Raw genomic sequence first — 27,914 nt, 5'->3', positions numbered from 1 at the left:
GGGCAGGGGACATTATGCACACACGAATCTCAGAGCAGGGATGAGCAGCCTGGCTCACATAGCCAGAGTAAAGCTGAGCACCAGAGCAGTACTGGTGCACAACAGACAGTGATGTGTGTTGGTTGCAGCAATTACTTGGCTGTAAAGCCATCTAGCTCTTCAAAACAGACAAAGCCAAGGGTATTGCTGTTACCGTACCTTGAACCCACAAGGCCAGTGGATGAGGTAGAGATCCAGGTAATCCAGCTTCAGGGCAGCAAGCGTCTTCTGGCAGGCTCCCTTCACCAGAGGCTTGTCGTGAAACGTGCACCACAGCTAGAGACAAAACCAAGGGACATCGTGACTTCTTAGGTTAAACCTCTAAGAGCCCTTCTATCCCATTCAGGAGAGCACCCATCTCCTTTGGAAGGTGATGTGGACCTACGTCACCCTACTGATCTTCAAACAGGGCTTACTCTGTGAGCAAGGCCAGCTCATGTTACCATGGACTGTCTGTACTGTGGCAGCATACACGACTGAATGGTGTCATGGCAGACAGCAGAAGCAGTCTAGTTCCATTTATCAAGCCTTCATTAAAAACCACCTACTAGAAGGTTAGATACTGCATAAAGGAGGACAGCATAGCTTCGTGCCTGGAGAAGTTCAAAGCATCTCCCACATCAGTGGCACGTAACCTGCATAATTCTCCACATACAGTGAAGAAAAGTAGGAATCTTGTTCTCGGGGAGTGGCCTAAGTGATGTCCAGAATTGTTCCATGCTGCACCACAGAGTAAGAAAGTAAAAACTGAGGGGTTACTATGAAAACATGTGGGTGTCCTGTGATCCTATATCCCCAGATCCATACTTACTGACAATGAAGAGTGTCCTCTCGTTTCACAACGCCTTCCTTTATTTTTTGTTGGATCCCATCCCCCAACTTCATTTCATTCTGGTACACATAGGCAACAATCAAAGTGGCGGTACCCAGCATCAATAGCAAGCCATCACCGCAGCTGTTTACTTTCCCTGGCTGGGACTGAAAATATAATATCCAAGAAACACTTTATCAGTGTATATTGAAGACCTTTTTCCTTGCAAGATAAAATTAAGAACGCAACCCCACCCAAAGCAATCTTCCAAATAGGAAAAAAAACCAAACTGCATCAAAAAGGCCCCCAGTTTTCCCGAGCCTGTAACATCTTGACTGCAGGCTCCAGAACTCCAAGCCAGACTCCAGCGTTCCACCTTACCCAGGGGGCCTGAAGGGAAAAGGGTATGAGATTTCCTAACTCAGGATTCTCACATGCTGCTACTTAGGTAGTGAGAGGGAAAGATAAACATGCAGAGGGGCTTTAAGAGAGGCTTTTCCATAAAGCTTTCTCCTGCCTGTGCAGGTCCCCAGCCCAGGCTCCAGAGCTCCAAGCCAGAGCCCATCTGAACGGGGTGCTGAAGGGAAAAAGGTATGACATGTCCTAACTCAGGATTCTCACATACTGCTCCTTAGGGTAGATAAATACACAAAGGGGCTTTAAGAGAGACTTTTCCATAAAGCTTTATCCGGTCTGTGCATGCCCCCAAGCCCAGGAGCTCCAAGCCAGACTCCAGCCTTCCACCTTACACGGAGTGGGACTGAAAGGAAAAGGGCAGGAGATGTCCTAGCTCAGGATGCTCACATGCTTCTTCTTACAAAGCCAGAGGGAAGATAAACACGCAAAGGGGCTTTAGGAAAGGCTTGTCCATACAGCTTTATCCAGTCTGTGCATGCTCCAAGCCAGATTCCAGCCTTCCACCTTACCCAAGGGGGCTGAAGGGAAAAGTGCACGAGATGTCCCAACTCGGGATGCTCACAAGCTGCTCCTTAGGGGAGATAAATACGCAAGGGGGCTTTAAGAGAGGCTTTTCCATAAAGCTTTCTCCCATCCGTGCATGCTCCAAGCCAGCCTCCAGCCGTTCCCCATCACTCCCGCTCCCCGACAGGGCTCAGCCCAGCAGCTTTGCAGAGCCAAGCCCTTCTCCAAAGCCAGGCCCAGACCTCCTCTTTTCCCTACACTGCTTCCCAAAGGAGAAGCCCCAGCAGCTCCCAGCACGGGGGGAGGGGGGATGTTTCGCCAGCGGTGCCCAGACCGCGCTCCCTCCCTCCCTCCTTCCCTCCTCACCGCGGGGCCGGGAAAGCCACCGCCGCCCCGTTACCTTCCACGTGCCCAGCCCCACGATGGGCATCTTGGCCCCGGTGTTCAGCTGCACGTAGCTCGCCATGACGCCCCCCGCTTCCTGCAGCAGCAGCGCCGCGGCGGCTGCCGAGCCAGCGCCTTTAATAGCGGCGGCACCGCCCGCGGGGCGGGGCTGCACCAGGGACCAGGGCGGGGGGGCGAGACCCGGGTCCGGGGGGGTGGTGGGGAGACCCGGGCCGGGGAAGGGGGGGCAGGTAAGGCACCCGAGGCAGGGGCAGGCCGAAACTGCGCGCATTTGGAGGGAAATTCAGTGTGCGGTGAATAAAACTGCGCTGACTTCGAGTGAAATTCAGTACAGGCTGGGGGATGATGTGACCGAGAGCAAGGGGCTGGACGATGAGAAGCTCGACATGGCCGGCAATTGTGCGCTCGCAGCCCAGAAGGCCAAACGTGTCCTGGGCTGCATCCAAAGAAGCGTGGCCAGCAGGGCGAGGGAGGTGATTCTGCCCTCTGTTTCCTCTACCGTGAGACCTCACCTGGAGTATGGTGTCCAGTTCTGGAATCCTCAACATAAGAAGGAGATGGAGCTGTTGGAACAGGTCCAGAGGAGGGCTACAGGGATGGTCAGAGGGCTGGAACACCTCCCATACGAGGGACAGGCTGAGAGAGTTGGGGTTTGTTCAGCCCTGGAGGGAAAGAAGGCTCTGAGGAGAGATTATAGGCGACCTTCCAGTACCTGAAGGGCCTACAAGAAATCTGGTGGGAGGGACTGTTTACAATAACCTTGTAGTGATAGGACTAGGAGCAATGGGTTATAAATTGAAGAAGGCCAGATTTGGACTAGACATTAGTAAGAAATTCTTCATGATGAGGGCGGTGAGGCACTGGCACAGGTTGCCCAGGGAAGCTGTGGCTGCCCCATCCCTGGAAGTGTTCAAGGCCAGGTTGAATGGGGCCTTGGTGAGCCTGATCTAATGGGAGGTGTCCCTGCCCATTGCAGTGGGGCTAGAACTGGATGATCTTTAAGTTCCCTTCCAACCCAAACTATTCTATGATTCTATGAAATTCAGCATGCAGTGCCTAAAACTGCACCAACTTCAAGTGAAATTCAGCATGCAGTGCTTAAAACTCTGCTAATTTGGAATGAAATTCAGCGTGTGGTGCTTAAAACTTTGCTAACTTTGAGTGAAAGTCACTGTGCAGTGCTTAAAACTGTGCTAACCTGGAATGAAAGTCAGCATGCAGTGCTTAAAACTGTGCTGACTTCAAGTGAAATTCACTGTGTGGTGCTTCAAACTGCACTGACTTTGAGTGAAATTCAGTGTATGGTACTTAAACTTTGCTAACTTAGAGTGAAATTCAGCATGCAGTGCTTAAAACTGCGCTGAGTGAAAATCAGTGTGCAGTGCTTAAAACTGCACTGACTTCAAGTGAAATTCAGCATACGGTGCTTAAAACTGCACTGAGTGAAAATCAGTGTGCAGTGCTTAAAACTGCACTGACTTCAAGTGAAATTCAGCATACGGTGCTTAAAACTGCACTGAGTGAAAATCAGTGTGCAGTGCTTAAAACTGCACTGACTTCAAGTGAAATTCAGCATACGGTGCTTAAAACTGCCGACTTCGAGTGAAATTGAGCATGCAGTGCTTAAAACTGCACCAACTTCGAGTGAAATGGAGTGTACAGTGCTTAAAACTGCTGGCTTAGAGTGAAATTTAGTGTACGGTGCTCAAAACTGCGTTGACTTCGAGTGAAATTCAGCATGCAGTGCTTAAAACTGCACTGACTTTGAGTGAAATTCAGTGCACAGTGCTAAAACTGCGCTGGCTTGGAGTGAAATTCAGTGCACAGTGCTAAAACTGCGCTGGCTTGGAATGAAATTCAGTGTACGGTGCTTAAAACTGCACTGACTTCGAGTGAAATTCAGCATGCGGTGCTTAAAACTGTGCTAACTTCAAGTGAAATTCAGTGTGTGATGCTTAAAACTGCGCTGACTTTGAGTAAAATTCAAAGGGCTGGCCTACCTTGTTGGAGCTTTTTGGCTCTGTGTGCTGATAAAGCGAGATGGCCAGAGAAACCTCAGCATGGCTGGCTTGTGAGAGTGGGGAGAACCCCATGCCCCCATTCCAGATGGGACAAATTCCCTTCCACTTCAAGGGAAAGTGAGTTGTGGATTAGGAGTAATTTAGGATAAAGTGAGTTTTAAAAAAAGAACTTTATTTTGAATGCTGGAAGAGGGGTTTTTAAAGCGTTTTGAAAGTTACAGAAGAGGAACAGTAACTTTTTGATGGGTGACATAATGTTTAAATTCTCCCTCCTTCTTTACGGAGGTACTGAGGGCACTACAGAATAAAATGCACGATTGTAACCATACGTGGTAGGTGGCCAGCGATCTCACGTCAGAATCTGACTTTGCATTTTTTTGCAGACAAGAGTATGCTGTTCTGCTGAAGAGGTCTTGGCACAGTGGAAAAAAACAGACCTGCCTGGGAGACTTTGCTGCTTACTCACACGTGAAGAGTTTCTTCAGGTGCAAGTGTTTGCTCTGGGTGCCTCTCCCACAGCAGAGGCCCCTGCTTGCTGCAGCTTGGTATTTTTTGCTCCATTTAACTAAGGGTGAGCAAGGTAATTGGTTTTCCTCTTTAATGTTTCTCCTGGTTTGTGTCAGCGCCATCAACCATCCCTGGCAGGATGTGATGTTTTTTCACTTGGATCATGAAACCCTTATATAACTCAGTGCTTCTCTCTTACCATTTGGGTCCGTTTTTCCCTGGCAGTTTCTTGTTGGAGAGATGTCTCCATCCCATCGCGAAAAGTTTCAGGCAGAAGTCCTGTGCTTTGTTTTTGCTGTTCGCTTTTGTGAATGGGAGCCTTTCCCCTCACAGCTATACAGCAAGATGGCTTTCCACTGTTTGCCTCCCCTGAAGGGCTCTCAGATGGTGGCAGGGCCTTGGGGAAAGAAGAAGTACTGCACATGTCACTGTGTGACAGCCAGCCTGGTAAACCTTGCGTGTTGTGTCCTCGGTAGCATGGCCAGCTGTTTCTTTACAGCGAGTGCTGGCAAAGAGGAACTTTGTGCAGTAGAAAGGGTTGGTTTTTTCCCGTGATATGTAAGCGAGGCTTTGCACTGAAACAGGATGTGTAGTGTAGTGTCACGAGCTCTTTTTTTGGTTTGTTTTGATGACTTTGTATTTTGTAATTGTAGTTTCTACAATTGCGACTTCTCCAAAGCTGTGACTTTGGAGACCAGCAGTGTTTGATATCTCAGAAGAACAGGGTCCAAAATAATCGCAGAATCATAGAAACATAGAATCATATAATAGTTTGGGTTGGAAGGGACCGTAAAGATCATCTAGTTCCAACTGCCCTGCGATGGGCAGGGACACGTCCCACTAGATCAGGCTGCTCAGTGCTCCATCCAGCCTGGCCTTGAACACCTCCAGGGATAGGGCATACACAGCTTCCCTGGTCAACCTGTGCCAGTGCCTCACCACTCTTGTAGTGAAGGAATAGTGGAAATAGGTATGTCCTGCGGAAGCAGTGTTCACCAGCAGAGACCCTGTGGCCTGCCAGAAAAGCACAAAGACAAAGTACAGGGGTGAGAGGTGATCATCTCAACATGTAAGTGGAGAGCTGCAGTTCTCTGCAGCTTTAGGGGTGCTGACAGATACAAGCATAGCTAAACATGTGTTTAGAGGTGAGGATGTGTGAGTTTCAAGCTCAAATCCCAGGGAAGGGCAGCAGGAATTTCTCCCTTGCTTGAAGACTTTAAAAGAGAAGGTTTATCTTGTTTGGAGAGGTGTTCCAGTTCAAACTCTGTCTGCAGGGAGGTGCATCTGAGGGTCCTGGCTGAACTGCACTGTAGAAGACTTCAGCCTCTTTCTTGCTCTGAGCTCAGATCAAGCCAAGAGTGTATTTGGGTGCATCTCCTGTCTTTTTAGGCTCTGCAAAGGAATCTTAACAGGCTGGACCGCTGGTCTGAGGCCAATGGCATGAGGTTCAACAAGGCCAAATGCCGGGTCCTGCACTTGGGGCACAACAACCCTATGCAGTGCTACAGACTGGGGGAAGAGTGGCTGGAGAGCTGCACGGAGAAGGACGTGGGGGTAATGGTTGACAGCTGACTGAACATGAGCCAGCAGTGTGCCCAGGTGGCCAAGAAGGCCAATGGCATCTTGGCTTTTATCAGAAACGGTGTGACCAGCAGGTCCAGGGAGGTTATTCTCACGCTGTACTCGGCACTGGTGAGACTGCACCTTGAGTACTGTGTTTAGTTCTGGGCCCCTCACCACAAGAAGGATGTTGAGGCTCTGGGGCGTGTCCAGAGAAGAGCAACGAAGCTGGTGAGGGGGCTGGAGAACAGTCTTACGAGGAGCGGCTGAGAGAGCTGGGGTTGTTTAGTCTTGAGAAGAGGAGGCTGAGGGGAGACCTTATTACTCTCTACAACTACCTGAAAGGAGGTTGTGGAGAGGAGGGAGCTGGCCTCTTCTCCCAACTGACAGAGGACAGGACAAGGGGGAATGGCCTGAAGCTCCGCCAGGGGAGGTTCAGGCTGGATATCAGAAAAAAATTCTTCACAGAAAGAGTCATCGGGCACTGGAACAGGCTGCCCAGGGAGGTGGTTGAGTCACCTTCGCTGGAGGTGTTTAAGGAACGGGTTGATGAAGTGCTTAGGGACATGGTTTAAGGGAGTGTTAGGAATGGTTGGACTCGACGATCCAGTGGGTCCTTTCCAACCTGGTGATTCTATGATTCTATGGTTTTATGATTCACTGGTATTTGTCCGTTAATCCCATCTGCTTATGAAACACATCCCTAGGCACAGCCAAGCACTGAGGAAGTAGCAGTTACTGGGCAGGAAGGGCAGGTTTAGCCCTGTAGGGGAGACCTGGCCAGGAGGAAAACATGAACTGCCCTGAGCCAGTCAGCACCACTTCCAGCTGGCTCTGAAACTGGTGCTGTCAGTTGGGGTGACTGAGCTTCGGCAGACGGGAAGAACCCATGTAGCCCTCCTGATCCCCCTGCCAGTGGAGGAGGAGTGTGGCATCTCACCCCAAGGGGGCTGGCTGCGGCCTGGGCCACCCCTACCAGGCAGTGCCTGCCTGGGAGCACTAAGACACAAGAAGCAGGACAGAGTGGTAAAAGAAGGCATCAGGCACCTAGCCCCATTCTCCAAGAAGCCCTTGAAGGATTGGGGTGGACTGGGTGTAATCTGTGTTGAAAATGGGGGAAGCAGAGATAAAGAGAGGGAGAGGATTGGTGTTTGGCTTAGGCAGAAACAGGGGAAGAGGGAGAAAGGCATTTCATAGCATCATAGAATGGTTTGGGTTGGAAGGGACCTCAAAGATCATCCAATTCCAACCACTCTGCCATGGGCAGGGACACCTTCCACTAGACCAGGTTTCTCCAAGCCTCATCCAGCCAGGCCTTAAACTCTTCCAGAGATGACACATCCACAGCTTCTCTGGGCACCTGTGACAGTGCCTCACCACTCTCACAGTAAAAATTTCTTACTAATATTTGTGCCAAATCTATCGTCTTTCAGTTTAAAGCTTTTACCCCTTCTCCTGTCACTACAAACCCTTGTAAAACGTCCTTTCTGAGTTTTTTTGTGGGCCTATGTCACAGGAGAGGTGCTTCATTCATCTGATCATCTTTGTGGCCCTCCTCTGGACCCTTCCAACAGAAGCATGTCTTTCCTGTGCTGAGGGTTCCATTTACTGAAGTGTTTGGTTCTTCTGTGTTCTTTTCTACTCCCTCGGTACCTGAATCAGTGAGATGAAGTTCTGCGTTCATTTGCGATAAATCAGCTTAGATTGCCCTGAGATGGTAGTGTTTTGCCTGGGCCAATAGCTGTGGGAGAGTGCATGGCCCTGTCACGTGAGGACCCCTGAAACATGGGGGCCAAAGTGTGCTGCTGGGCTGCAAATGGGGTTTCAGAGAGACCAGGACCACTTAGCAGAGCGAGGGAGTCAGGCTGATGATCTTTGTTGCAGTAATGTATGTTACGAAGTGCTGAGGATGAAGGGGAGGCCCTTCTTCAGAACTGAGCGAGAGTGTTGCTGAATTGACCAGATGGATAGCTGTGTGCCGGAGAGGCCAGGCTGTAGCTGCAGGAGTAGCAAGTGGTCTTAAAAGTGATTGCCTCAGAGGGTGATCCCAGCATGTAGAGCTGGAAAATGAAGACTGATGGCAAAGCAAAAACAAAAGCCTTTCAGGAATCCTTAGCTGCAAAGTTAAATAGATCTGTGGAGATTGGAGTGCTGCTTCCCAGAGTGTGAGTGCTTTCTTGACAGTCCTTTGCTCAGAGTGAAGTTGCAGAAATGCTGAACACTTGCAGCAGCTGGTGTCTCTGCAGTGTCTGTAACGGTGCTGGGAAGCCAGAGCAAATGGAATACAGCTATTGCTTTGGAGAAGCAGAGTTTGTGGAGTGTGGGCTCTCTTCTACTTGCAAGCACAAGGGAGGAGAGCTGTGGGATCCACTAGTGAAGAGCTGTGTGGAGCAATGGCCCAGTCCTGCTGCTCCCACAGATGAGACACCCCCACACTGGGACTGGGAAGGAGGTAATCGACTGTGGTTGCTTGGACTGCTGGATTGTTTTTATGGGTGGGGGGAAGGAACCTGGAAAAAGTGGTGATCACTGATGCTGTGGCTTGGAAGCTCCAATGTCTGAGCAGAGTTACTACTGCCCTCTGGTATCACCTGATAAGCTGGTAGGATGTCAAGGAGTGACTAACATGCATTGTACTAGAGGGAGCTTGTGAGAAGGCAGGCAGGATATTAGTGGTATGGCCAAGGATAATGCTGGGAGTCCATTAGTATGGTTGACTTCAGAAAAAGTTTCAGAAGGGGGTGGAAAGTATGTCTTAAGACTGCTGCAGCATTGATCCTGATATTTTTGTCTGCTGGGGAAGGGTCGTGTTTGTGATGTGAGTTACATTCACACTAATGAGATGTTAACTATGCTAGTCTGGTCTGCAGGGACAAGGAGTTTATAATGAATATACATTTAGATTGTGGTAATATTAGAGATAGAATTTATGTAAGAGTGAAAGAATACTTAGTATATCTTTCCATGAGGTGAAGGTTGAAAAGTAAATTGCAGAGTGTATCAGGGGACCAGTGGTGACCTGTGTGGAGACCATGAACTGCTCAGTGCCAACCAGAACCAATTCCAGCTGGCTCCAAAACCGATGTAAACACCCTATCTTATGCCAAAATTTAAGCTCACGGTGCCCGGGCTCAAAGACAGTTGGAAAGAGGTGCACTCTTTGAAGGAGTTCTGTGCCCAAAGGGCTTACTTCTGAGGGGACTGCAGTGTTGGATGAGCTGTGCTGGACCAAGGAAATGCCTGCAAGCACAGCGGCCACTGGGTGACCCATGCTCGAGAAGGTACACCACTGAAAAGACAGTGATCTAATCCTTTGGGTCTCCCTGCACCATTGCAAATATCCTACCTTTACTGTCCAGTAAGAATGTGTATTTGGTCTCAGCAGAGCTGTCTCACCTCTGCCTGGGGACTGCTGAGGGTTTTATCAATTGTTTCCTTCAGGAAGCTGCGAAACAAATGTTCTTGGATTACATATTCATTAATTGAAAGTGGAAATTTTGGAAGGACATGTCTCAGGTGCCTCTTTTCTTGAACAAAAGATTTTAGCATTTTCCCATGAAACCCAACGTGCAGCTTTATGATTATGCGTTTGATCACCTGCCCAGTAGGAGGAAACAGAAAGGTGACACAGCCACAAAAGCAAATACCTCCTCATCTCACTCAGTGTAGTTAAAGGACCCTTGATTATATGAATGGCTTGAGTTTGAGTGTTCGGTGAGAAGGAGTTTTGGGGATTGATTGCTTGAGACCTACACTTGGACATCTCCCCTGTGCCAGATATGCTCCAGAATGGGTATCCATGCATGTAGGGGTGTGTGTGTGTGGGGGGGCTGTGGTGCTCAGCTTTGCTGTGACTGAGTTGCTGGGACTTGTGTCTCCCTCTGGGGCAGAAGGTCCAAAGGTGTTTGTGAGCTCACCCTGTGGGGATGCGGAAGCCTCTCCTGCTGCAGTGCTGCGAGAGGGCTCGGAGCCCCCATCTGCAGCCCTGGGGCTGGGGGACCAGAGCAGTGGTGGAAGTGCCTGGCTGCATTGAAGGAAACTGCTAGAGGAGGTGGTTGAAGCAAGATGGGCCATCACCCTTGAGCAGCTGTCCTGGGCTGGCTGCTCTGCTCCCAGTGCATTTAGTCCTGCCAGAGAAGTTGGTCCTCGGGGCTGGGAGGGCCAGTAGGGATGCCAGTGGTTTGGGCACAGCACCGAGGGGCTGACCAATAGTGTGGTCTCTGAAATGTCCCCTGTCACTGGCAGGACCTCGGGGGCTGGTGGCCGCCGTGGAGAGGACATCGCGTGCCTCCTCTGCGGGCTGTCTGCCCTCTGGTGCCCGCGGGGGAAAGTGACGAGTGGCTTTGTCCCAGGGAGGGTTGATGTCCCCGAAGGGCAGGGGATCTGTGCGTATTTCACCTTTGTTCACCGGACAAGAGGGTGCATGAGGTCTGGAGAGGCTAGAGAGCAAGCTGGGTCTGAAACAAGGGCAGCTCTCACCACAGCTGTGATGGATGGTGCTGAAGGCTGCTGTCCTTGTTCATCCCAAATCTCTCTTGGCTGCGACTGGAGCTTTGAGGTTGGCTTTGAGCTCAGTACCTAAAGTTAGGGGAGATGATTCCCAGGAGAGAATTCTTTGGCAGCTGCCCATGACTTAGCAGCAAAGGCCAAAGACTCGATGGGGCAGGGGGATAAGGTCAGGTTTGCCTGTCACAAGCTGTGGGATGACATGCCAAGGTTAGAGAGATGGGGTACCTGCACGGGCCATCAGCCAGTTGCTCTGAGATGCGCTGGGTACACTGCAGCACACTTGGTGTCTTACAGAGGTGAGCCAGGAGCTCCTGGTGTAATAGGAGCGAACGGTGAAACACCAGTGAAACACCTCAAAGGAATTAAGGGGTGTTCCTCTAAGAAGGTGACATCGCTGGCAGCCCAGCTCCACCAGCCTCTACACCAGTGCACGCAGCATGGGCAACAAACAGGAGGAGCTGGAAGCCACCGTGCTGCTAGAATGCTGTGACCTATTTGTTGTTACTGAAACCTGGTTGGGATGAATCCAATGACTGGAGTGCAGATGACATCAAGCTGAGTGGTACAGTTGGCACAACTGAGGGACAGGATGCCATCCAGAGGGACCTGGACAAGCTTGAGAAGTGGGCTCATGTGAACATCATGAAGTTCAACAAGTCCAAAGTCCTGCACCTGGGTCAGGACAACCCCCAGGATCAATACAGGCTCAGGGGTGCAGGGATTGAGAGGTGCAGTGCTGAAAAGGACTTGGGGGTGCTGCTGGATGAAAAGCTGGACATGACCCAGCAATGCGCACTTGCAGCCTAGGTGGCCAACTGTATCCTGGGCTGCATCAGAAGAAGCATGGCCAGCAGGCTGAGGGAGGTGATTCTTCTCCAGTACTCCTCTGTGGTGAGACACCACCTGGAGTACTGCATCTGGCTCTGGAGTCCTCAGCACAGGAAAGACGTGGACCTTTTTGAGCAGATACAGAGAAGGGCCACAAATACGATCAGAGGGATGGAACATCTTTCCTATGATGAAAGGCTGAGAGAGTTGGGTTTGTTCAGCTCAGAGAAGGCTCTGGGGAGACCTTGTTGCAGCCTTTCAGTACTAGAGGGGGCTTATAAGAAAGACTGGGACAAACTTTTTAGTAGGGCTTTTTGTGATAGGACAAGGGATGATGGTTTTAAACTAAAAGAGGGGAGATTTAGACTAGATCTGAGGAAGAAATTTTTTGTGAGGAGCATGGTGAAACACTGGAACATGTTGCCATCCCTGGAATATTCAAGGTCAGGTTGGACAAAGCTCTGAGCAACCTAATGTAGTTAAAGATGTCCCTGCTCATTGCAGAGGAATTGAACTAAATGACCTTTAAATGCTCTTTCCAACCTGAATTGTTCTATGATTATACATACAGCTGTGCAGAGTGGGTTTGAAATACAAAGTGCATCTTAAAAACAGAATAGTAAGGAAATCCTAATTTTCTTTTGTTTGGCTGTGGTCGGCTAAAATCTATTAGTTCTGTACAGAAGCAGTCAAAATGCTTGTACTGCATCCCTCTGCCACATTTTCTTTCTGGCAGAGGGGGTTATAATTTACCTTCTTCTGAAAGTTTTAGTTTGGGAAAAAAAACAAACCCAAACATTTTATCTGCAAGAGGCAGAATATAAACTTAAAAGTAATGGACCTAGTAAAGAATGAAATCCATTCTTAAAGTCAAATGATATTGACATTGACAAATGATATTGATATTGACAGCTAGAAGTGCAACAGGATGCTATAAGGTCTAGGCAAAAGCATAAACACACACTTTCAAAGCAAAAGATGTTCTTCATCAAGGAGGAATCTTCCATTTCATTTTTGCATTTAAAAATCAGTTTTTCTCAAAGACGAGCATTTGAATGCAATGGCAGATTCAGGTTCTTTGGGTTTTTTTTTTGGTTTTTTTTTTTTGCTTGTTAACAATTTTCCACATAGGAACAGAATTTCACAGCTAGCAATAATGTGAAGCGCATGCTGAAATTGTGTTGTATTCAAACCCTGCCATTCTGTTGTGTTTGGACACATAGGAAAAAGCCCGTGTATAAGTACTGCCCCGCATCCATCTGTGTTTCTTGCATATGGATTTTTCTTTTTTTTTTTTTTAAGAGAGGGATAAATAGTAAAAAACCCTTTTCCAGTTAGTTTTGGAGTGAGGAAACTCCTGGTTGTCTCACTTACCCTAAGGAAGTTAGTCTTCAGTTCATATTTTTCAGAGATTTCCCTCCAGAGCTCACAACTGCTGATTACCCTCACTAGCCTGTCGACAGAAGATAGACTACAACTGTCAGTGTGTCTTTCCATGTTTTCTCCTTATTTCCACAATTTGGCAGAGAATTATTACAGACCACAGTTTGTTCTTTGGAACAATTTTATTGTGTCCTTATTTCAAAAAAAGGAAAACCACAACAATAAATGACTGAATACATATGCTGTGACTTCACTGGCTGCAGGAGAAGAGACACAATAAGAAAGCTAAATAAATTGATAAGAAGAATATCAGACCAAATTCTGGAGGATACGAGTGCAGGATATGACTGTCTTCAGTATTCTGCATCAAAAGGGTAGTCCTTGTGATTTTTGCACCTGAAGAGATAAAGGAATTACTTTCAGCCTTTTTTAAAAAAGTATTTTAATATATCAAGCATAGTAGGTGTTTCGAGGAGTCACTGAGGCAGGATCTGATCTATACAGTTCTAGAAGGATTTGTTCCGTATTTGTTTTCCTGGACAGTAAGTGCCATTTGTGCACTGGGAACACCTAAGTCACTTTGTCAGTGACTCAGACTCTCAGCATTCTAAGCAATGTTTAGATGTAAAATTTCTGTCTATATAGTGTGCTTAATTTAAAAGTTTGGAAAAAACAAATACTGAAAGCTACCGCTTACATGCTCATTGTATATGCTCTCCAGTTTCTGTTAAAGCTGAAAATAGTGGCCATCTCCTCTTTCGCCAATTCAAAGTCAAACACCTAACAAGAGAAAAAGCTGGAAATCACCTCTCTGGACAAACTGGAGACTGTAAGAAAAACAATCCTCTTGCCTGAGGGGAATGTGGGAAGGGTGAGAAAGAATCATTGCTTACTCTGCAGGGGGAAGCTATGCCATCCCTGAAAATGCCACGCAGCCAGCTCACTTATAATGACTCACCTTGAAATTCTCTGCAATCTGCTGTGGTGTGACAGACTTGGGAATCACTGTTACATTCCTCTGGATCTGGAAGCGAAGGAGAACCTGCACAAAGAAAGAACTGAATAATTCCTCTTGTTTTGGGGGAAGCCAAGCCTGTTCCAACAGCTCTTTTCCCTAAGCTGTACCCGCTTCTGCAAAGCTGCATTTCAAATCATTCCTAGCCCTGCAGCCCAGGTAATGCTTCCTGAGGAGCAAAGAGGGAAGTGGTGGAACCTCACATGGAAGAACTCCTTTCCCATCCAGTTTTTGGTCAATCAGGTCTTTTCTTTCCCACCTGAAGTTTTATCAAGGTTTCATTCTCTGCAACAAGACTTGAGATGGGAAGACTGAAACATGACAGCCTCTGAAGATGGGTCAAGAATGTGTTTCTTATTGATGATCAGAGCCCTTACAGGCATACGTTGCAGGTCACATAGTAAACAAACCTGTGATGCTAATTAACATCACAGAAGAGCACTACAGTTGGCAGGGAATGAAGAGCCAGCCTGTCCTTTACTTTGTCATTAGCTGTCCTGTGCTACAGGAAGGAGAACCCACTGTTCAGTACCTGTGTACCTGTGCTGGGTTTTTGTTGTACTTGGCTGCAATTTTGATCTTGGGGTCATCCAGAAGGGAAGGATCCTCTGGCTTAGCCCTACACAGAGGAAAGATAGCCACAGAAGTCTGTATTTAGATGAATCATTTATGTTGCACTTACTGTCTCAGTGCTTCAAGCATAATCCATGCCAAGTCCCTTGCAAATTCCAATGCTTTCTTACCATGGTCTGTCAGGAGAGCCAAGTGGACTGTACGCTGTCACAGCAATCCCTTTGGATTGACAGTACTTGATCAGTTTCTCCTGGGTGAGGTATGGATGACATTTGATCTGCCAACACAAGAATACAGAGATTGATAACTGCCATAACTCACTCCAGGGATTATCTCCTAATGCACTTTTTTTTCTGGTTGGAGCTAAAGTAGAACCAATTTTCTAACATTTCAGTGAAACCTTGTCTAAGTGACTTCATTTTCTGAAAGTTAACTTGTTTTTCAGTGTCTGTCTGTAGAAGTGATAATGTTTAAAGTTTATAGGTAATACTAAAGTAACAGGGCTCTGGAATGCAGGAAGACCCTTGTTTATATTTGCGTCTTTGGAAACCAAGGTTGTCCTCGAGTCAGTGGAATGCTACAAGTCAAAAGGGCAAAAAACGGTCACAGCTGCAGGAAGAAGCAGACAGGACAGGTGACCTAAGACTGACCAAGAGAATATTCCATCCCATATACATCATACTTGGTATAAAACTGAGGGACCATGAGGGTCAGGCCCTCTTCTTTGATGACTGGCATCTAAAGACCTTAGCCATCCTTCTGCCCCCCTGATCCCAAATCTGTGCATTCCTGAATCCATTTCTTGAACTCAGCTCCTGTCTGCTGCTGAGTCCAGCCTGGGACCTTTTCCCTCGTGCCTGCTCTGCAGCATTAGTGGTCCTGTATAGTCATTGATGAATGAGGGGGGCTAAACCGTCACAACTTACAGTTCTGTTTTTGCCCCAATGTATGTGTCTTTGTAAAGTATTATTCAGCATTAGTTTTGTACAATGCCTACTTTTGCAGTAAGGCTTCTTGCATCTATGGTTCTTTGCTCTGGGAAAAGAGCATTTCCTTAGGCTCATCTCTGGGTTCTTTGGTCCTGAGAAGGCATGTTCTGAGGTGCTTCTCTGAGATTTCTAAGCAGTAGTTTAGCAAATATTGAAAACCCCAGTGCCTTGTATACTCAGTGATAATGTGGAGTCGGATTAGAAGGACATGCTGCACCTGTTCTGTTCTCCCTTCTCTGTTCTTGTCGTGAAAGTCCCTTTCTTCTGAGTTTGTATGAAAGGGTTCTAGAGATATATGTAGTTTTGGACGGAGATACATTTTTCTTTTAGCCTGCTCTTTCTGGTAACTACATGCAGAGAAAATGTTATAGTATTGTTGGATGGATAAGCTCTGGAGACTAGTACTCTTAGCAAACCTGCAAGAATTACTGAATTCAGAACTGTAAGATGTGTCTGAATCTGTGCAATGCCACTTGATGAAATAAGCATATGCAGCAGGTTATGTAGCTACAGCATACAAGAGGGCAGTTCTGCTATGTGCAGAAAATGATTTTTCTAGGTGATTTTTTTGTATGTGTGCATAGACACACTTTATTTTTATTTTAGATAAATAAAAAAAGTCTTCAGGGCAGACAGCAGGAAGCCACTGGTGCACCAATACAAGCTCTGCTTCTGCAAATACATTTAAAACTGACCTCCCGTTTTCAACTGGGTGACTGAGTGAATTCTGCATGGATGCATGAGAAGAAATGCATCTGTTGCCTGGACAGTTATCTGCTAATAATATCAGATTGATGCTATTACTAATAACAGAACAAATAAGGTATATTAAGAAGTTATGGTGGTGATTTGTGTACCCCAGATTCATCGTCTGTCAGATACAGGAGATCTAGAATATCCTTATGTGTACTCAATAATAATCATGTTGTTATCAACTTTGTTCTCCCTTTTTCCATTTCCTCATTCAACTGTAATCAGATCTTTACAATCCCTGAAAACTATTCAACCGCAGTCACTTAGCAGCTTACCTGGTTGTTTGCAGGCTTGTATTTCAGTCCTGTCTTGTTTAAGATTCTTTCAATCTGCTCATGGTTAAAATTGGAGATTCCAATGGCTTTTACCAGACCAGCATCCACCAGCTCTTCCATGGCCTAACAGAAAGATCTTGTATACATCCAGTATACAAGATGTGACTTGAAGATGTTCTTCCTGGTGTGACTTGTTCCCTTTCATGGGAAAGAAAAGACAAGTGTTTGGAGCTGCAAAGCTTATCTCTCAGGGAAATGTCTGCACTGGTGTATTTGTGCCACGCCTTCCACCTCACTCAAGCCCAAAGGCTCATTTCTTGAGATGGCAGAACAGCAAGTTAGTTACACATGGACAATAATAATATTCAATGCACTACAGAGCCAGCAGTGGTGCTGTGCTGGAGTGCTGTGCCCCAGGCTGTAGACAAGATCACAATCTAAAATGTCTTTGTTCCTGCAAAGTGTATTTGAGCAGTTTGAAGAACCATGGTGAAGACAGTTCTGCAGTTATTATGGTGAAGCAATCTGGTCTGCACCTCTGTTGAGATTATTAGCTTGACTAAGCATTATGTTTTGAAAAGCTTGCATACCATAAGATAAATACATAAGAACTTTGTGACTGCTGAAGGTAAAGGAGGCATAGAAAAGACTGCCAAGGGCAGAAAAAGTGATTCTCCTGCTTACCTCCCATGTATGTAGAAAATCTGTGTTGCTGGGTATAGGCATGCCTTTGGGAAACAGCTCCTCTCCTGCCTGTCAGTGACAAAGAAAATGCTTGATACACTTTATTTGGAAGCTAATACAGAGACAGATGAGGACCGTGATAGCTTTAACTTCTACTGCAAGACATACTATTACTTGTCTGTGTTGTTCATGCAGGTGTATGGCATTTTGCCAGCAAACATTCCTAGCAGGAGGGACAGGTGTGTCTCCTGGACCCAGCAGAATTGCGACTCACCAAAACAAATACAGATAAACAAGTCACACTTCTCGTGGAACAAAGCAGAATAACCAAGCTTGCTGTACTCCTCTATCATGCCTACTAAGGGAGAACAAGAATTGGTTTCTTAAGATTTGGTTTTCTATAAAAGTATAAGGACCTGTTTAGGTCTGAAAGACATTCAGCTTAGGCCCAGGATGAGCCATATCTGCTAAACAATGTATTGTGTGCACATGCAGATCTTGTGTGAGGCGAGTCTCAGTTTAAGTTGGTGACACTAGGAAAATCAGAACATCTCAGACTTATGATAACAGAGTTGGATCCCCAGATCTGCACACTGCTCTACACCTAGTGTATTGCACAGATGTCAGAGCCTTATGCCATGACACTTTTACTCAAGGGCTTTCTTCCCATAAAATTAACAATGACAGTTTTGAAAGTATAATACAGAGTTGATAAGCTCAAAAGAAATAGATAGGATGGAAGTCTTAAACTGTCTGTAGCAGAAAGAGAAAGCTAAGACTAGAAATAGACTGAGGCATCAGCTCCTTTGAATTAATGAAACTTTCTGACCTCCAAGTTTCACTTTTAAAATCCAAGGTCTGTGGAACAACACTAAGGCTCCTACAGCAAAGGTCTGCTCAATCTGTACTGTGTTAAGGACTCGGTGATTAAAGACAGAAACAGAAAACAGAGGTATTTTATTTTGCTCTGTGGTTCTGTAACAAGCAGATAAAAGAATTTCTGTTAGGCAGCAGAGCTCAGGCCCCCTTCCGACAAAGTAGGAAGGCTAAGTACTTGGAGGATGAGTATACTTTTGGATTTGTAGGAGCCAATGCATAGCCAAGAGTAATGCAAAGCCTCATGCTTGCTGCTGGGAGGCCTTATCTTGGTGCTATCTTAGTGCTTATCCATTTCTAAGAGCTTGGCTTCTTTCTTACATTGAGTTCTGATCAAGCCAGGTGCATATTCTGTGCGTTCTCAAGAGTTTTGTTGAAGATTGTGGTCTTTGATAATTCTGGTATTTGGCTATTAATCTGATGAGCTGGCAAAAATGTGTATTTAAAATGAAACCACGAATGTCTCATCCCTGGAGATGTTCAAGGTCAAGTTGGATGAGGCTTGGAGGTACCTGGTCTAGTGGAAGGTGTCTGATTTAGCAAGACGATCTGGCTAAACCCCTCTGATGTCTCCTTCCTTTCAGGAGGTTGTTGTCAGTGCCCTCGGATGAGAGGAGAGACCTTTCAAGGAGGTACAGGAGAGTCCTTCAGCATGGGTGGGATGGATCTCCTCTGTGGGCTGGCTGCCCTCTGGTGCCCACAAGGCAAAATGCCGAGTGGCTTTATTGTCCCAGGATGGATTCGTGTCCCCAGAGAGCAGGGGACTGCAGCTGACCCAGAGTGTGTCTCTGGGTAGGAGGGGGTTGTTTTTTTCCTACACTAGACGGAAGACTTTCAGCCAATAATGCTTTTGCATTTTCAGATTAGTTTTATTTAAGGTATGGGACACTTCTGATAACGTTATGAATGTGTGTGTGGGGGATTTGTGGTTTGTCAACATCTGATTTCTGCTAATGCAAGACTGAAGGCAATTGCTGAATGGTGGTACAGACTCCCTGTTTTCTGCTTTGCAGCTTTGCCTGGGCCCTACAGTAGTAGTCTTCTCTTCTAATAATCAGAAAACTATTACATCCCACGTTTTGTTCCTGTAGAAAGTACTCTTTCCTTCTTCAGAAAAAGGAACTCAAACAATTCATGGGATGACATCTCATATCTTCACTGGCAGCAGCAAGGCAGATGCAGTAATAAAACGAGACAAATGGACAGCTTGGAGTTGGAGCAGAAGCACATGAGACACCAGAGGTCTGGGTGAAGGCCACATTACAAGAATCTTCAGTATTCTGCATGGAAAGGGTAATCCTTGTGATCTTTGGACCTGAAAGACATCAAAGGAGGAATGTTATTTTCATGGGTGACCTCTCTAAATGTTACATAGAGGTGCATTAATTGGTTGGAGAAGCCACTAAGGGAAGATCTGCATCATGTAATTACAGGAAAAATATGTGGAGACGTGTAGCCTCATTTCTCTAATACAGACAAAGATGAAACGAACATCCTGAACTCATATTTTGTAATTCAAGTCACAGAGAGTTTCCTGGAAACTGAATTCAAAGTGAGAATGTAGTTTGTCTTCATCTTGTTTTATTTTGTTTTTAAAATGAAAATATTAAACCGTCTCCTGAAAAAGTGTTTCTGGGACAAAACAGTTGGGAATTGAGTTGTCACAATTTTTAAATAAACTGAATTTCATACTACTTAGTAGCTGTGATGCAAATTCCTTGTAAAGAAGATTCAAAAGTTAAAAGCTGGAAGGAAACCAGCAGTGTCACTTACATGCTCATTGCACAAATCCTCCAGTTTCTATTAAAGCTGAGAAGGGTTCCCATCTCCTCTTTAGTCAATTCAAAGTCAAACACCTAACAAGAGAAACACATGGAAATCACCTCTTTGAAAAAACAAACATTGTGAACACAAGATTAGGGAGGAGATCCACACTGGAGAGTCCATTTTCAGTTATGGACCACTGAATTAACAGATAGAAGAACAACTTGTTTTAAGGATGCAAAAATTACTTTATGAATGTCGCTTATTCTATGTAAGAGTTTTCTGTCTTGTTACTGTGTGTGGGCTTTGAGCAAGCTGTGCATACTGGTTCATAAACAAGCCACAGAACTGGAAACATCATATAAGACCAGTTCGTATGTCTAGCTTAACCCTCAGCAGAGTGTAGATAAGCATAAAGAAAGAAAAAGCCCAGTCCTTTTGCCTGAGGAGGGCTTGGGAAGGGTGAGAAAGGATCGCTGCTTGCTCTGCAGGGAGAAGCCAAACTGTCCCTGAAGGGCAGCTCTTTGGTCACTCATAATGACTCACCTTGAAGTTCTCCACAATGCGCTGTGGTGTGACAGACTTGGGAATCACAATCACGTTTCTCTGAATCTGGAATCGAAGGAGAACCTGCAGGGACAGACCACCGAGTCAGAGAGAGGACGGCTCCTGCTATGGAGGAAGCAGAGCCTGTTCCAACAGCTGTTTGCCATCAAGTGTCCATTTCATAGAACTAAAGCCTTTCTGTGGAACTACAATTTGAATAATTCCTCTTCCTGTGTCCTAGGTATCTCTTCTTGGAGGGCAAAGAGAAAGGTAATGGAGACCCACTTGGAAGCCTCCTTTCCCACCCAGCTTTGACACAGTCAATTCCTTTTCTTCCCACCCGGACTCTCCCCAGTCTATGCAAGGTTTTCATTCTCCGCAAGAGAACTTGAGAGGGGAAGCAACATCTGAAAAGGGGTTAAGAATCTTTCTGGCTGGGCCAAAGAGCTTCTTCAAGTCTATCTTGGAGGCCACAGTGCAGACAACCTGCATTGCTACTTAACACTGTAAAAGAGCACCACAGGTCACAAGGAACACTGATAGAGGCTGTAGTCTCCTTTTGGGTGGAGTTTCTTTAATGGCTTTGTTATAGGAAGGAGAACTCACTGTTTTGGCCACCTACGTACCTGTGCTGGGGTCTTGTTGTGCTTGGCTGCAATCTCTTTGATCTTGGGATCATCCAGAAGGGAAGGATCCTCTGGCTTAGCCCTACACAGAAAAAAGAAGATCAGTGGTGAGGAACCTCCATAGAAAGATCCATCCTAACAATGGAGATATATGTATAGATGAATGATTAATGATCCACATGTAGCCTCAATGTCTGAAGTGTAATCCATGCCAGATCCCTTGAAAATTGCAGTGCTTTCTTACCATGGCCTGTCAGGAGAGCCAAGAGGACAGTACGCTGTCACAGCAATCCCTTTGGATTGACAGTACTTGATCAGCTTCTCCTGGGTGAGGTATGGATGACATTCAATCTGCCAATAGAAAGGCACAGAGGTTGATAGTAGCAGAACTGTTGTAATACTGTGCTGTGCTCCATGGGAGGTGTCCTGATCCAATTATTGGCTGCCTTTTGACCTAATTTGCCAGTGGCCTATATGATAATATGCATCCTTAGTATTGAAGACACTTGTTCTTATAGCAAGTGCTTATACTGTTTTTTTCTGCAGCAGTTTCACAAAGCCCATATCTTAGAGTTCTTTATTCTTGCAGTAAAGAATATTTCATGGGGGAATACTCCAAAATTTGTAATATAGTGTTACAAGCAAGGTGAGACAAAAAGAAAGAACTATCCAGTGCCTTGTGTACCCAGAAATATTCAGAGTGCTGTATTCTCCATCTTCCATTTCCTCCATTCAACTGTAATCAGGTCAATTTCTAATCCCTGAAACTATTCACCAGAGTCACTTAGCAGCTCACCTGGTATATTTGCAGGCTTGTATTTCAAGGCCTGGTTTGTTCAGGATTCTATTCAATCTGCTCATGGTTAAAAGTTGGAGATTCCAATGGCTTTTACCAGACCAGCATCCACCAGTTCTTCCATGGCCTAACAGAAAGGGGAGAGAAATCATCATCCGGTAAGCAAGGTTGTTAAGAAGATGTTCTTCTTTATGTGGCTTGTTTCCCATCGTGAGCAGCATGAAATAACTATCTGGGTTGCATAGTTCTCTAAGAGAGAAGCAGGTACTGGTACATTAGTGCCACCTCACCCAAGACCAAATTCTTATTCCCCGAGTTTGAGGAATTTCACACCAAGTTGCATGAGGAAAAGGATGACAACACTCAGTAACCCACTATTATGCAAGCACTGGAGGGCAATGCCTCACTCTGTAGGCAAGATGTCAACTTCAAATGCCTTTATTTCTGTGAAATGTATTTGAGCAATTCAAGAAGGCCACAAGAACTTTGGTGAAGACAATTATAGTGTTGTTATGGTCAAGCAAAGAACTTTTTTTAACCTCAGTCTGGTCTGCAGCTCCACTGAAAGTGATTGTGCAGCTGTCTGTGGGTCAGGCACTCGAACAATAGGGATAACTAGGTAATGACTAAGCATGCCCATTAGGAAAAGCTACTTCGTACTGCCTTATGTTCCTTCCAACTAATTCTGCATGCATGAGACAACAGTTCTGACTGCTGAAGGTGAGGAAGACGTGGAAGAGACTGGTGAGGACACAGGACGTGACTCCTCCGCTGTGGCTGCACTTACCTCCCATGTCTGTAGAATATCAGTGTTGCTAGGTATACACATGCCTTTGTCATCTTTGGGAAATATCTCCTCTCCTGCCTGTCAGTGAGAGAAAATGCTTGAAATAATCTCTGATGCGTTGCTGGCTATGTAAAACAACCAAACAGAAATGCAAGGAGCTAAAGCTAACAGTGCATGAAAAAACCTCAAGTAATTCTCATCATAACTTCATTAATTCTTCAGTCATTTCTTACTCTTAGTTCATGTAGGGTCATGACATTTTTGCCAGCTGCTATCCCAATAAAGACAGGTATTTATACTGGACCCATTGAAGTGATGATCCACAAAATGCATGCAAGGAAGCTATTTAGTCACAGAACAATATCCTCCAGCCTCAGATGAGTTCACTTAATGTATTGTTCTGCTATACACACTTAAGAATAATAACTTCTTTAGTTGTTTTTAAAAAGGTATGCGGAGGATTGTCTTTGGTCCTGTGAATGTACATGTTTATACTGGAGTACATCTGCTAAAAAAGGTACTGCTAGCAGTTTCCTGGGCAACTTTGTCCACACAGAGCTAACTAAAGCGATATTGAGAGAATGAAATGAAGTTGAGGAGCTCAGAAGCATTAGGTAGAATAGAGATTTTGACCTGGGTGTAGCAGAAAGGAAAGACTAAGAGTATGTGTGTATCTATATAGAAACTGACATAAATCCTTTGAAGTAACACTACATGTGAGAGTTTGGTATTGAAAAGCCTCATCTTTTGAAACCCAAGGCCTTTGGAACAACACTAAGGTTCCTACAGGCAAGGTCACCTTATTCTGGGCTGTATTCAGTACTTGGTGATTGAAGACAGAAATGGAAAACAGGCATTTTATTTTGCTCTGTGATTCTGTAACATGTAGAGGAAAGAACTTCTGTTAAGCGGCAAAGCTCAGTCCTCCTTCCTGCAAGGGGTAATATTCAGATTGGCATGTTTTGGATTTGTAAGAGAAAGGGAAACTGGCATAGCTTATCCTCACAGCTGGGAGACCTGATCTTAGTGCTGGGTCTCCCTCTTCACTCCCAAAAGGGGCAGAGGACACCATGCAAGCAGCAGTCTCAGAGGCAGAGATCAAGAGCCTGGCTTGTGTGGCCAGAGTAAAGCAGAATGAGCAGCACCGGAGCAGTGCTGGTGCATGCAACAGACACATGGTGTTTCTGGACTGCTGTGTTTGTAGCAGTGCCAGCATTACTAGCAGTTTTGAGTTACTGCTGTTACTGTACCTTGAAGCCACAAGGCCAGTGGATGAGGTAGAGATCCAGGTAATCCAGTTTCAGAGCAGCAAGCGTCTTCTTGCAGGCTCCCTTCACCAGAGGCTTGTCAAAAAATGTGCACCACAGCTAGAGACAAAAAACCAAGGCACATCGTGACCTCCTAGGTTGAAGCTCTTGGAACCCTTCTGCCTTGTTCAGGACAGCGTCTGTCTCCTTTGGAAGGTGATGTGGAATTAGGTCATCCTACTGATCTTCAAACAGGGCTTGCTCTGTGAGCAGGACTGGTCTGTGATACTGAGGGTGGTATGTGCTGTGGTGGTTTATATGATCAAACAGGGATGTCAACAGAAAAAAACTAATCCTGTCCCATTAGTCTAGACATGTAAACGCCACTTATTACAACAGGCAGATACTGGTTAAAGAGCTCTTTAAGTCAATACTTTCAGTGATGAGTCAAATCTAGGATTTCCTGCATAAGCAAGGAAAAACCAGCACACTTTCTGGGACCATGTGAGTTTAATCCACATTTTGGACAGTCCCATGAAAGTGGAGAATGTACTCTGAATTTTCTCCAATGAACACGTTCTACACAAAGCAAGCCTTCCCCTAGATCCTGGGTTACCAGATCTTTACCTTACTGACAATGAAGAGGTCCTCTCGTTTCACAACACCTTCCTTTATTTTCTGCTGGATCCCTTCCCCAACCTCATTTTCGTTTTCATACACATAGGCACAGTCGAAGTGGCGGTACCCAGCATCGATGGCAGCCATCACTGCAGCTGTTACTTTCCCAGCAGTAGACTGAAGAAAAGGAGGTTAAGATGCCAAAACAAAGCAGACAAGCCATTTCCTAATCATATAGGAACTTAAGAAACACATACAAAGGGTTTTTAAGAAGAGTTAGTTCCTGCAGTGTTCTTAAAGCTATATTTATCTTACAAATGCTCTTGGACTTGAAGCCTGCCTCCCACTGTTTCTCTGTAACCTCACTTCCATGCAGGTTCACCCCAGGAACCATGGAGACCAGGGGCCCCAATACCAAGACAGTTCTCCAGGAGCTGGACCAGGAGGAACACAGTTTCGTGTCAGGGAGCCCTGCGGTGCCTCTTGCCCAGCACTGCTCACTTCCCAATGCTGTGTCTGAGAGGAGAAACAGCAACTGCCCAGCTGGGGGAATTTTAGTTCGATGGAGGGGTCACAGTTCTACAGCTTGGTCATCCATATCACCATCAAGTACTGTACCATGCTGTAACCCAACCGCTCCCCTGGGCACATCCCAGCTGTCATTTGAAGGGTACACCAGCTGCTTCCTTCAGAGATGTAAGAGATGCACATTTCCATGTGTTTCTGCACCCTGAAAGGGCATGTAATCATAGAATAATAGAATAGTTTTGGTTGGAAGAGACCTCAAAAATCAACTAGTTCCAGCCCCCTCACCATGGGCACTTTCCACTAGATGAGGTTGCTCAGAGATTGTAGAGACCTTATTCCTCTCTACAACTACCTTAAAGGAGGTTGCGGAGAGGTGGGTGTTGGTCTCTTCTCCCAAGTGATAGGTTATCGGACGAGAGGGAATGGTGTCAAGCTGCATCATGGGAAGTTTAGATTGGATATTAGGGAAAATTTCTTCACAAAAAGGGTTATCAAGCACTGGCAAAGGCTGCCCAGGGATGTGGTTGAGTCACCATCCCTGGAGGTGTTTAAAAGACAGGCAGATGAGGTGCTTGGGGACACGATTTAGTAGTAAACAGGTATAGTTGTAGCTAATGATCTCTAAGATCTTTTCCAACTAATGATTCTATGATTCAAAGCCCCACCCAGCTGGGCCTTGAACACCTCCAGGGATGGGTGATCCACAGTTTTTCTGGGCAACCTGTAGCAGTGCCTCACCACCCTCACAGTTAAGAATTTCTTCCTAATATCTAAAGTAGATCTCCTCTCTTTCAGCTTAAAACCACTAGCCCTTGTCCTGTCACTGCACTCCCTGACAGAGTCCTGATCTGTCTTTCCTGTAGCCCCCTTTAAGTACTGGAAGGCAGTTATAAGGTCTCCCTGGGGCCTTCTCTTCTCCAGGCTGAACAACCCCAGCTCTCTGAGCCTGTCTTCATATGGGAAATGCTCCAGCCCTCTGTTCATCTTTGTGGCCCTCCTCTGGACTTGCTCTTACAGATGCATGTTCTTCCTGTGCTGAGGACTCCAGAACTGAATGCAGGACTCCCAGTGAGGTCTCACTTGTCACCAGTCTCCACTTGGACATTGAGCCATGAACCACAACTCTTAGAGTGCGACCACCCAACCAATTCCGGACCAAGTGGTCCATCCATCAAATCCATGTCCCTCGCATTTAAAGACAAGAATGTCGTGCAGGACACTAAGAGCTGTGCACACGTAACGTTGGCTTATCTTGTTCAGACAAATCCAGTCGTGTTTGTTTTCAGGCGTTGTACGGATCAATGTACAATGTACTTTGTACGATTTTGCAGTCACTTTAACAGTGGTGCAGATATCTTTGTCAGAACTTGCTTGAAACGCATGAATTCTCTTCTAAAGCCATATCTTGGATGGATGCCCCATCCCTGGAAGTGTTCAATGCCAGGTTGGATGGGGCTTTAAGCAGCCTGGTCTAGCAGGAGGTCTCCCTGCCCATGGTAGGGTGGTTGGAACTAGATGATCTTTAAGGTCTCCTCCATCCCAAACCCTCCATGATCTTATTTCCAGGTAATTCAAAGTGACCTCACCCTGGCTTTAAGTAATTGAGCACAGAAGCGGCGGGCAATCCCTGTCCCACTGCAGCAACATGCGAGCTTCGGCTGCAGAGAAGGATGGGGAGCAGCAAAGAGAGGGACCCGGGAGACCCCAACCAGGATCCTCTGTGGGACGGAGCCACCTCTCGTGGACCAGAGAGACCCCAGGATCGCCTCTCCCCACGCGGTAAGAGCCACAAGAAGGATGGAGAGCACGCTAAGAGCTCCCCAAGCCACCCTTCCCACGCTCCCTCCCCAACCCGGGGTTCATCAGAGCATCCCGGAGCGCCCCGGGAGGAGACGGCACCGGGACGGGGTGCGAACCCATCCCTCCCTCGCCGAGCGGTACCTTCCAAGTTCCCAGCCCCAGGAGGGGCATCTTGGCCCCCGTGTTGAGCTGCACGCAGGTCGCCATGGCCTCAGACCGGAACGCTGCCGGGGAGGGCGGCTCGTCCAGCCCTTAAGGAGCTCTTCGAGCGCCCCGTCCCGCCCCGGGACCCGCCCGGGCAGCCGCAGCCCCGCCGCCTCGGAGCTAGCGCGGAGCGTCGGGAGCGGCTCCGAGCCTGGCCGCGAAAATGCCGGCAAATAAACTCCCTAGGACTCGATTTGGAGTTTTAGAAAGCAAGCATCCTTTATCAGTCCTGGGCAACACGAGGCAGTGGTCTCCATCAGCCGTGTGTGGCCAGACAAGAGCTGGGACAGAATGTATTTCCCACTTACATGCATGTGGATAAATTCTCTCAGAAACCTTATGCATATTCTATAACTTTCCAAGGACTAATATTAATGTTATTATGAACTTCACAACAGCCAAAACTCTTGCTAATTCAGAGATGGCTCCAGGTCTCTGCCTGACCTTGCCTTTGAGATAGGGAGAGACTCCAAACAGAGGTGATCACAGAACAGGAGACACCTCTTCAGCACAGATCACACAGCACACAAGATGTGATCATCTTCAAAGAACGTACAGTATCTGGAAAAACACTGAAAAAAAAATACGCTCTCAGAGGGACATTCTGTCTGACTTTCAAAAAATACTATCACCTAAGATGAAACTTAACTCTAGCTTAAATCAAAGCTATTCTACTTTTTTTAATAGTAACTGCTTCTTGTATGAAGCCTTTTGGCTAGAGCAGTGTGTCCCCACAGCAGTGGTGGTGGTCCAGATCTTGCAGAGCTCCCACAGGGTGAGTGGCTCTGTGTGTTATTTGGGAGCTTTCGCTCCTCCAAAAAGGTGAGATGAACGTAGCCCATACTTGTG

General features: G+C 46.4%; 2 protein-coding genes across 3 annotated transcripts in view; both read right to left on the bottom strand.

Annotated features, from left to right (window-relative positions):
• Positions 1-27,914, bottom strand: part of LOC104064598 (aldo-keto reductase family 1 member B1) — a 92,351-nt gene that overhangs the window by 10,291 nt on the left and 54,146 nt on the right. The gene's annotated exons all lie outside the window — the stretch shown is intronic.
• Positions 13,338-27,161, bottom strand: LOC104055913 (aldo-keto reductase family 1 member B1). 2 transcript variants are annotated; one of them, XM_054070559.1, is made up of 10 exons: positions 27,003-27,161; positions 24,543-24,710; positions 23,919-24,035; positions 22,669-22,746; positions 16,590-16,712; positions 14,743-14,849; positions 14,540-14,618; positions 13,943-14,026; positions 13,682-13,764; positions 13,338-13,380 (listed from the first exon to the last, which is right to left on the bottom strand). In XM_054070559.1, the coding sequence occupies exons 1-10, from the start codon at positions 27,066-27,068 to the stop codon at positions 13,338-13,340; spliced, it is 948 nt and encodes a 315-aa protein (XP_053926534.1). In that variant the 5' UTR covers positions 27,069-27,161. The 2 variants fall into 2 exon arrangements, with proteins under 2 accessions (XP_053926534.1, XP_053926608.1); XM_054070633.1 differs by lacking the exons at positions 22,669-22,746; positions 23,919-24,035; positions 24,543-24,710; positions 27,003-27,161 and adding an exon at positions 17,274-17,339.

This window comes from Cuculus canorus, chromosome 1, assembly GCF_017976375.1.
Source record: "Cuculus canorus isolate bCucCan1 chromosome 1, bCucCan1.pri, whole genome shotgun sequence".
NCBI lineage: Eukaryota > Metazoa > Chordata > Aves > Cuculiformes > Cuculidae > Cuculus > Cuculus canorus.
Note: the sequence above shows the minus strand (reverse complement) of the source record. Positions and strands in the feature narration are given on the sequence as shown.

Bases quoted from the DNA above. Each gene is read 5' to 3' on its own strand.
- LOC104055913 (XM_054070559.1), bottom strand. From the start codon at position 27,068: ATGGCGACCTGCGTGCAGCTCAACACGGGGGCCAAGATGCCCCTCCTG. The intron at 24,036-24,542 runs GTAAAGATCTGG...TTTTGTCTCTAG, and splicing joins ACCTCTTCATTGTCAGTAAG to CTGTGGTGCACATTTTTTGA. The intron at 13,381-13,681 runs GTAAGCGGTAGC...TTATCTCTTCAG, and splicing joins AGAGCATATACAATGAGCAT to GTGCAAAAATCACAAGGACT.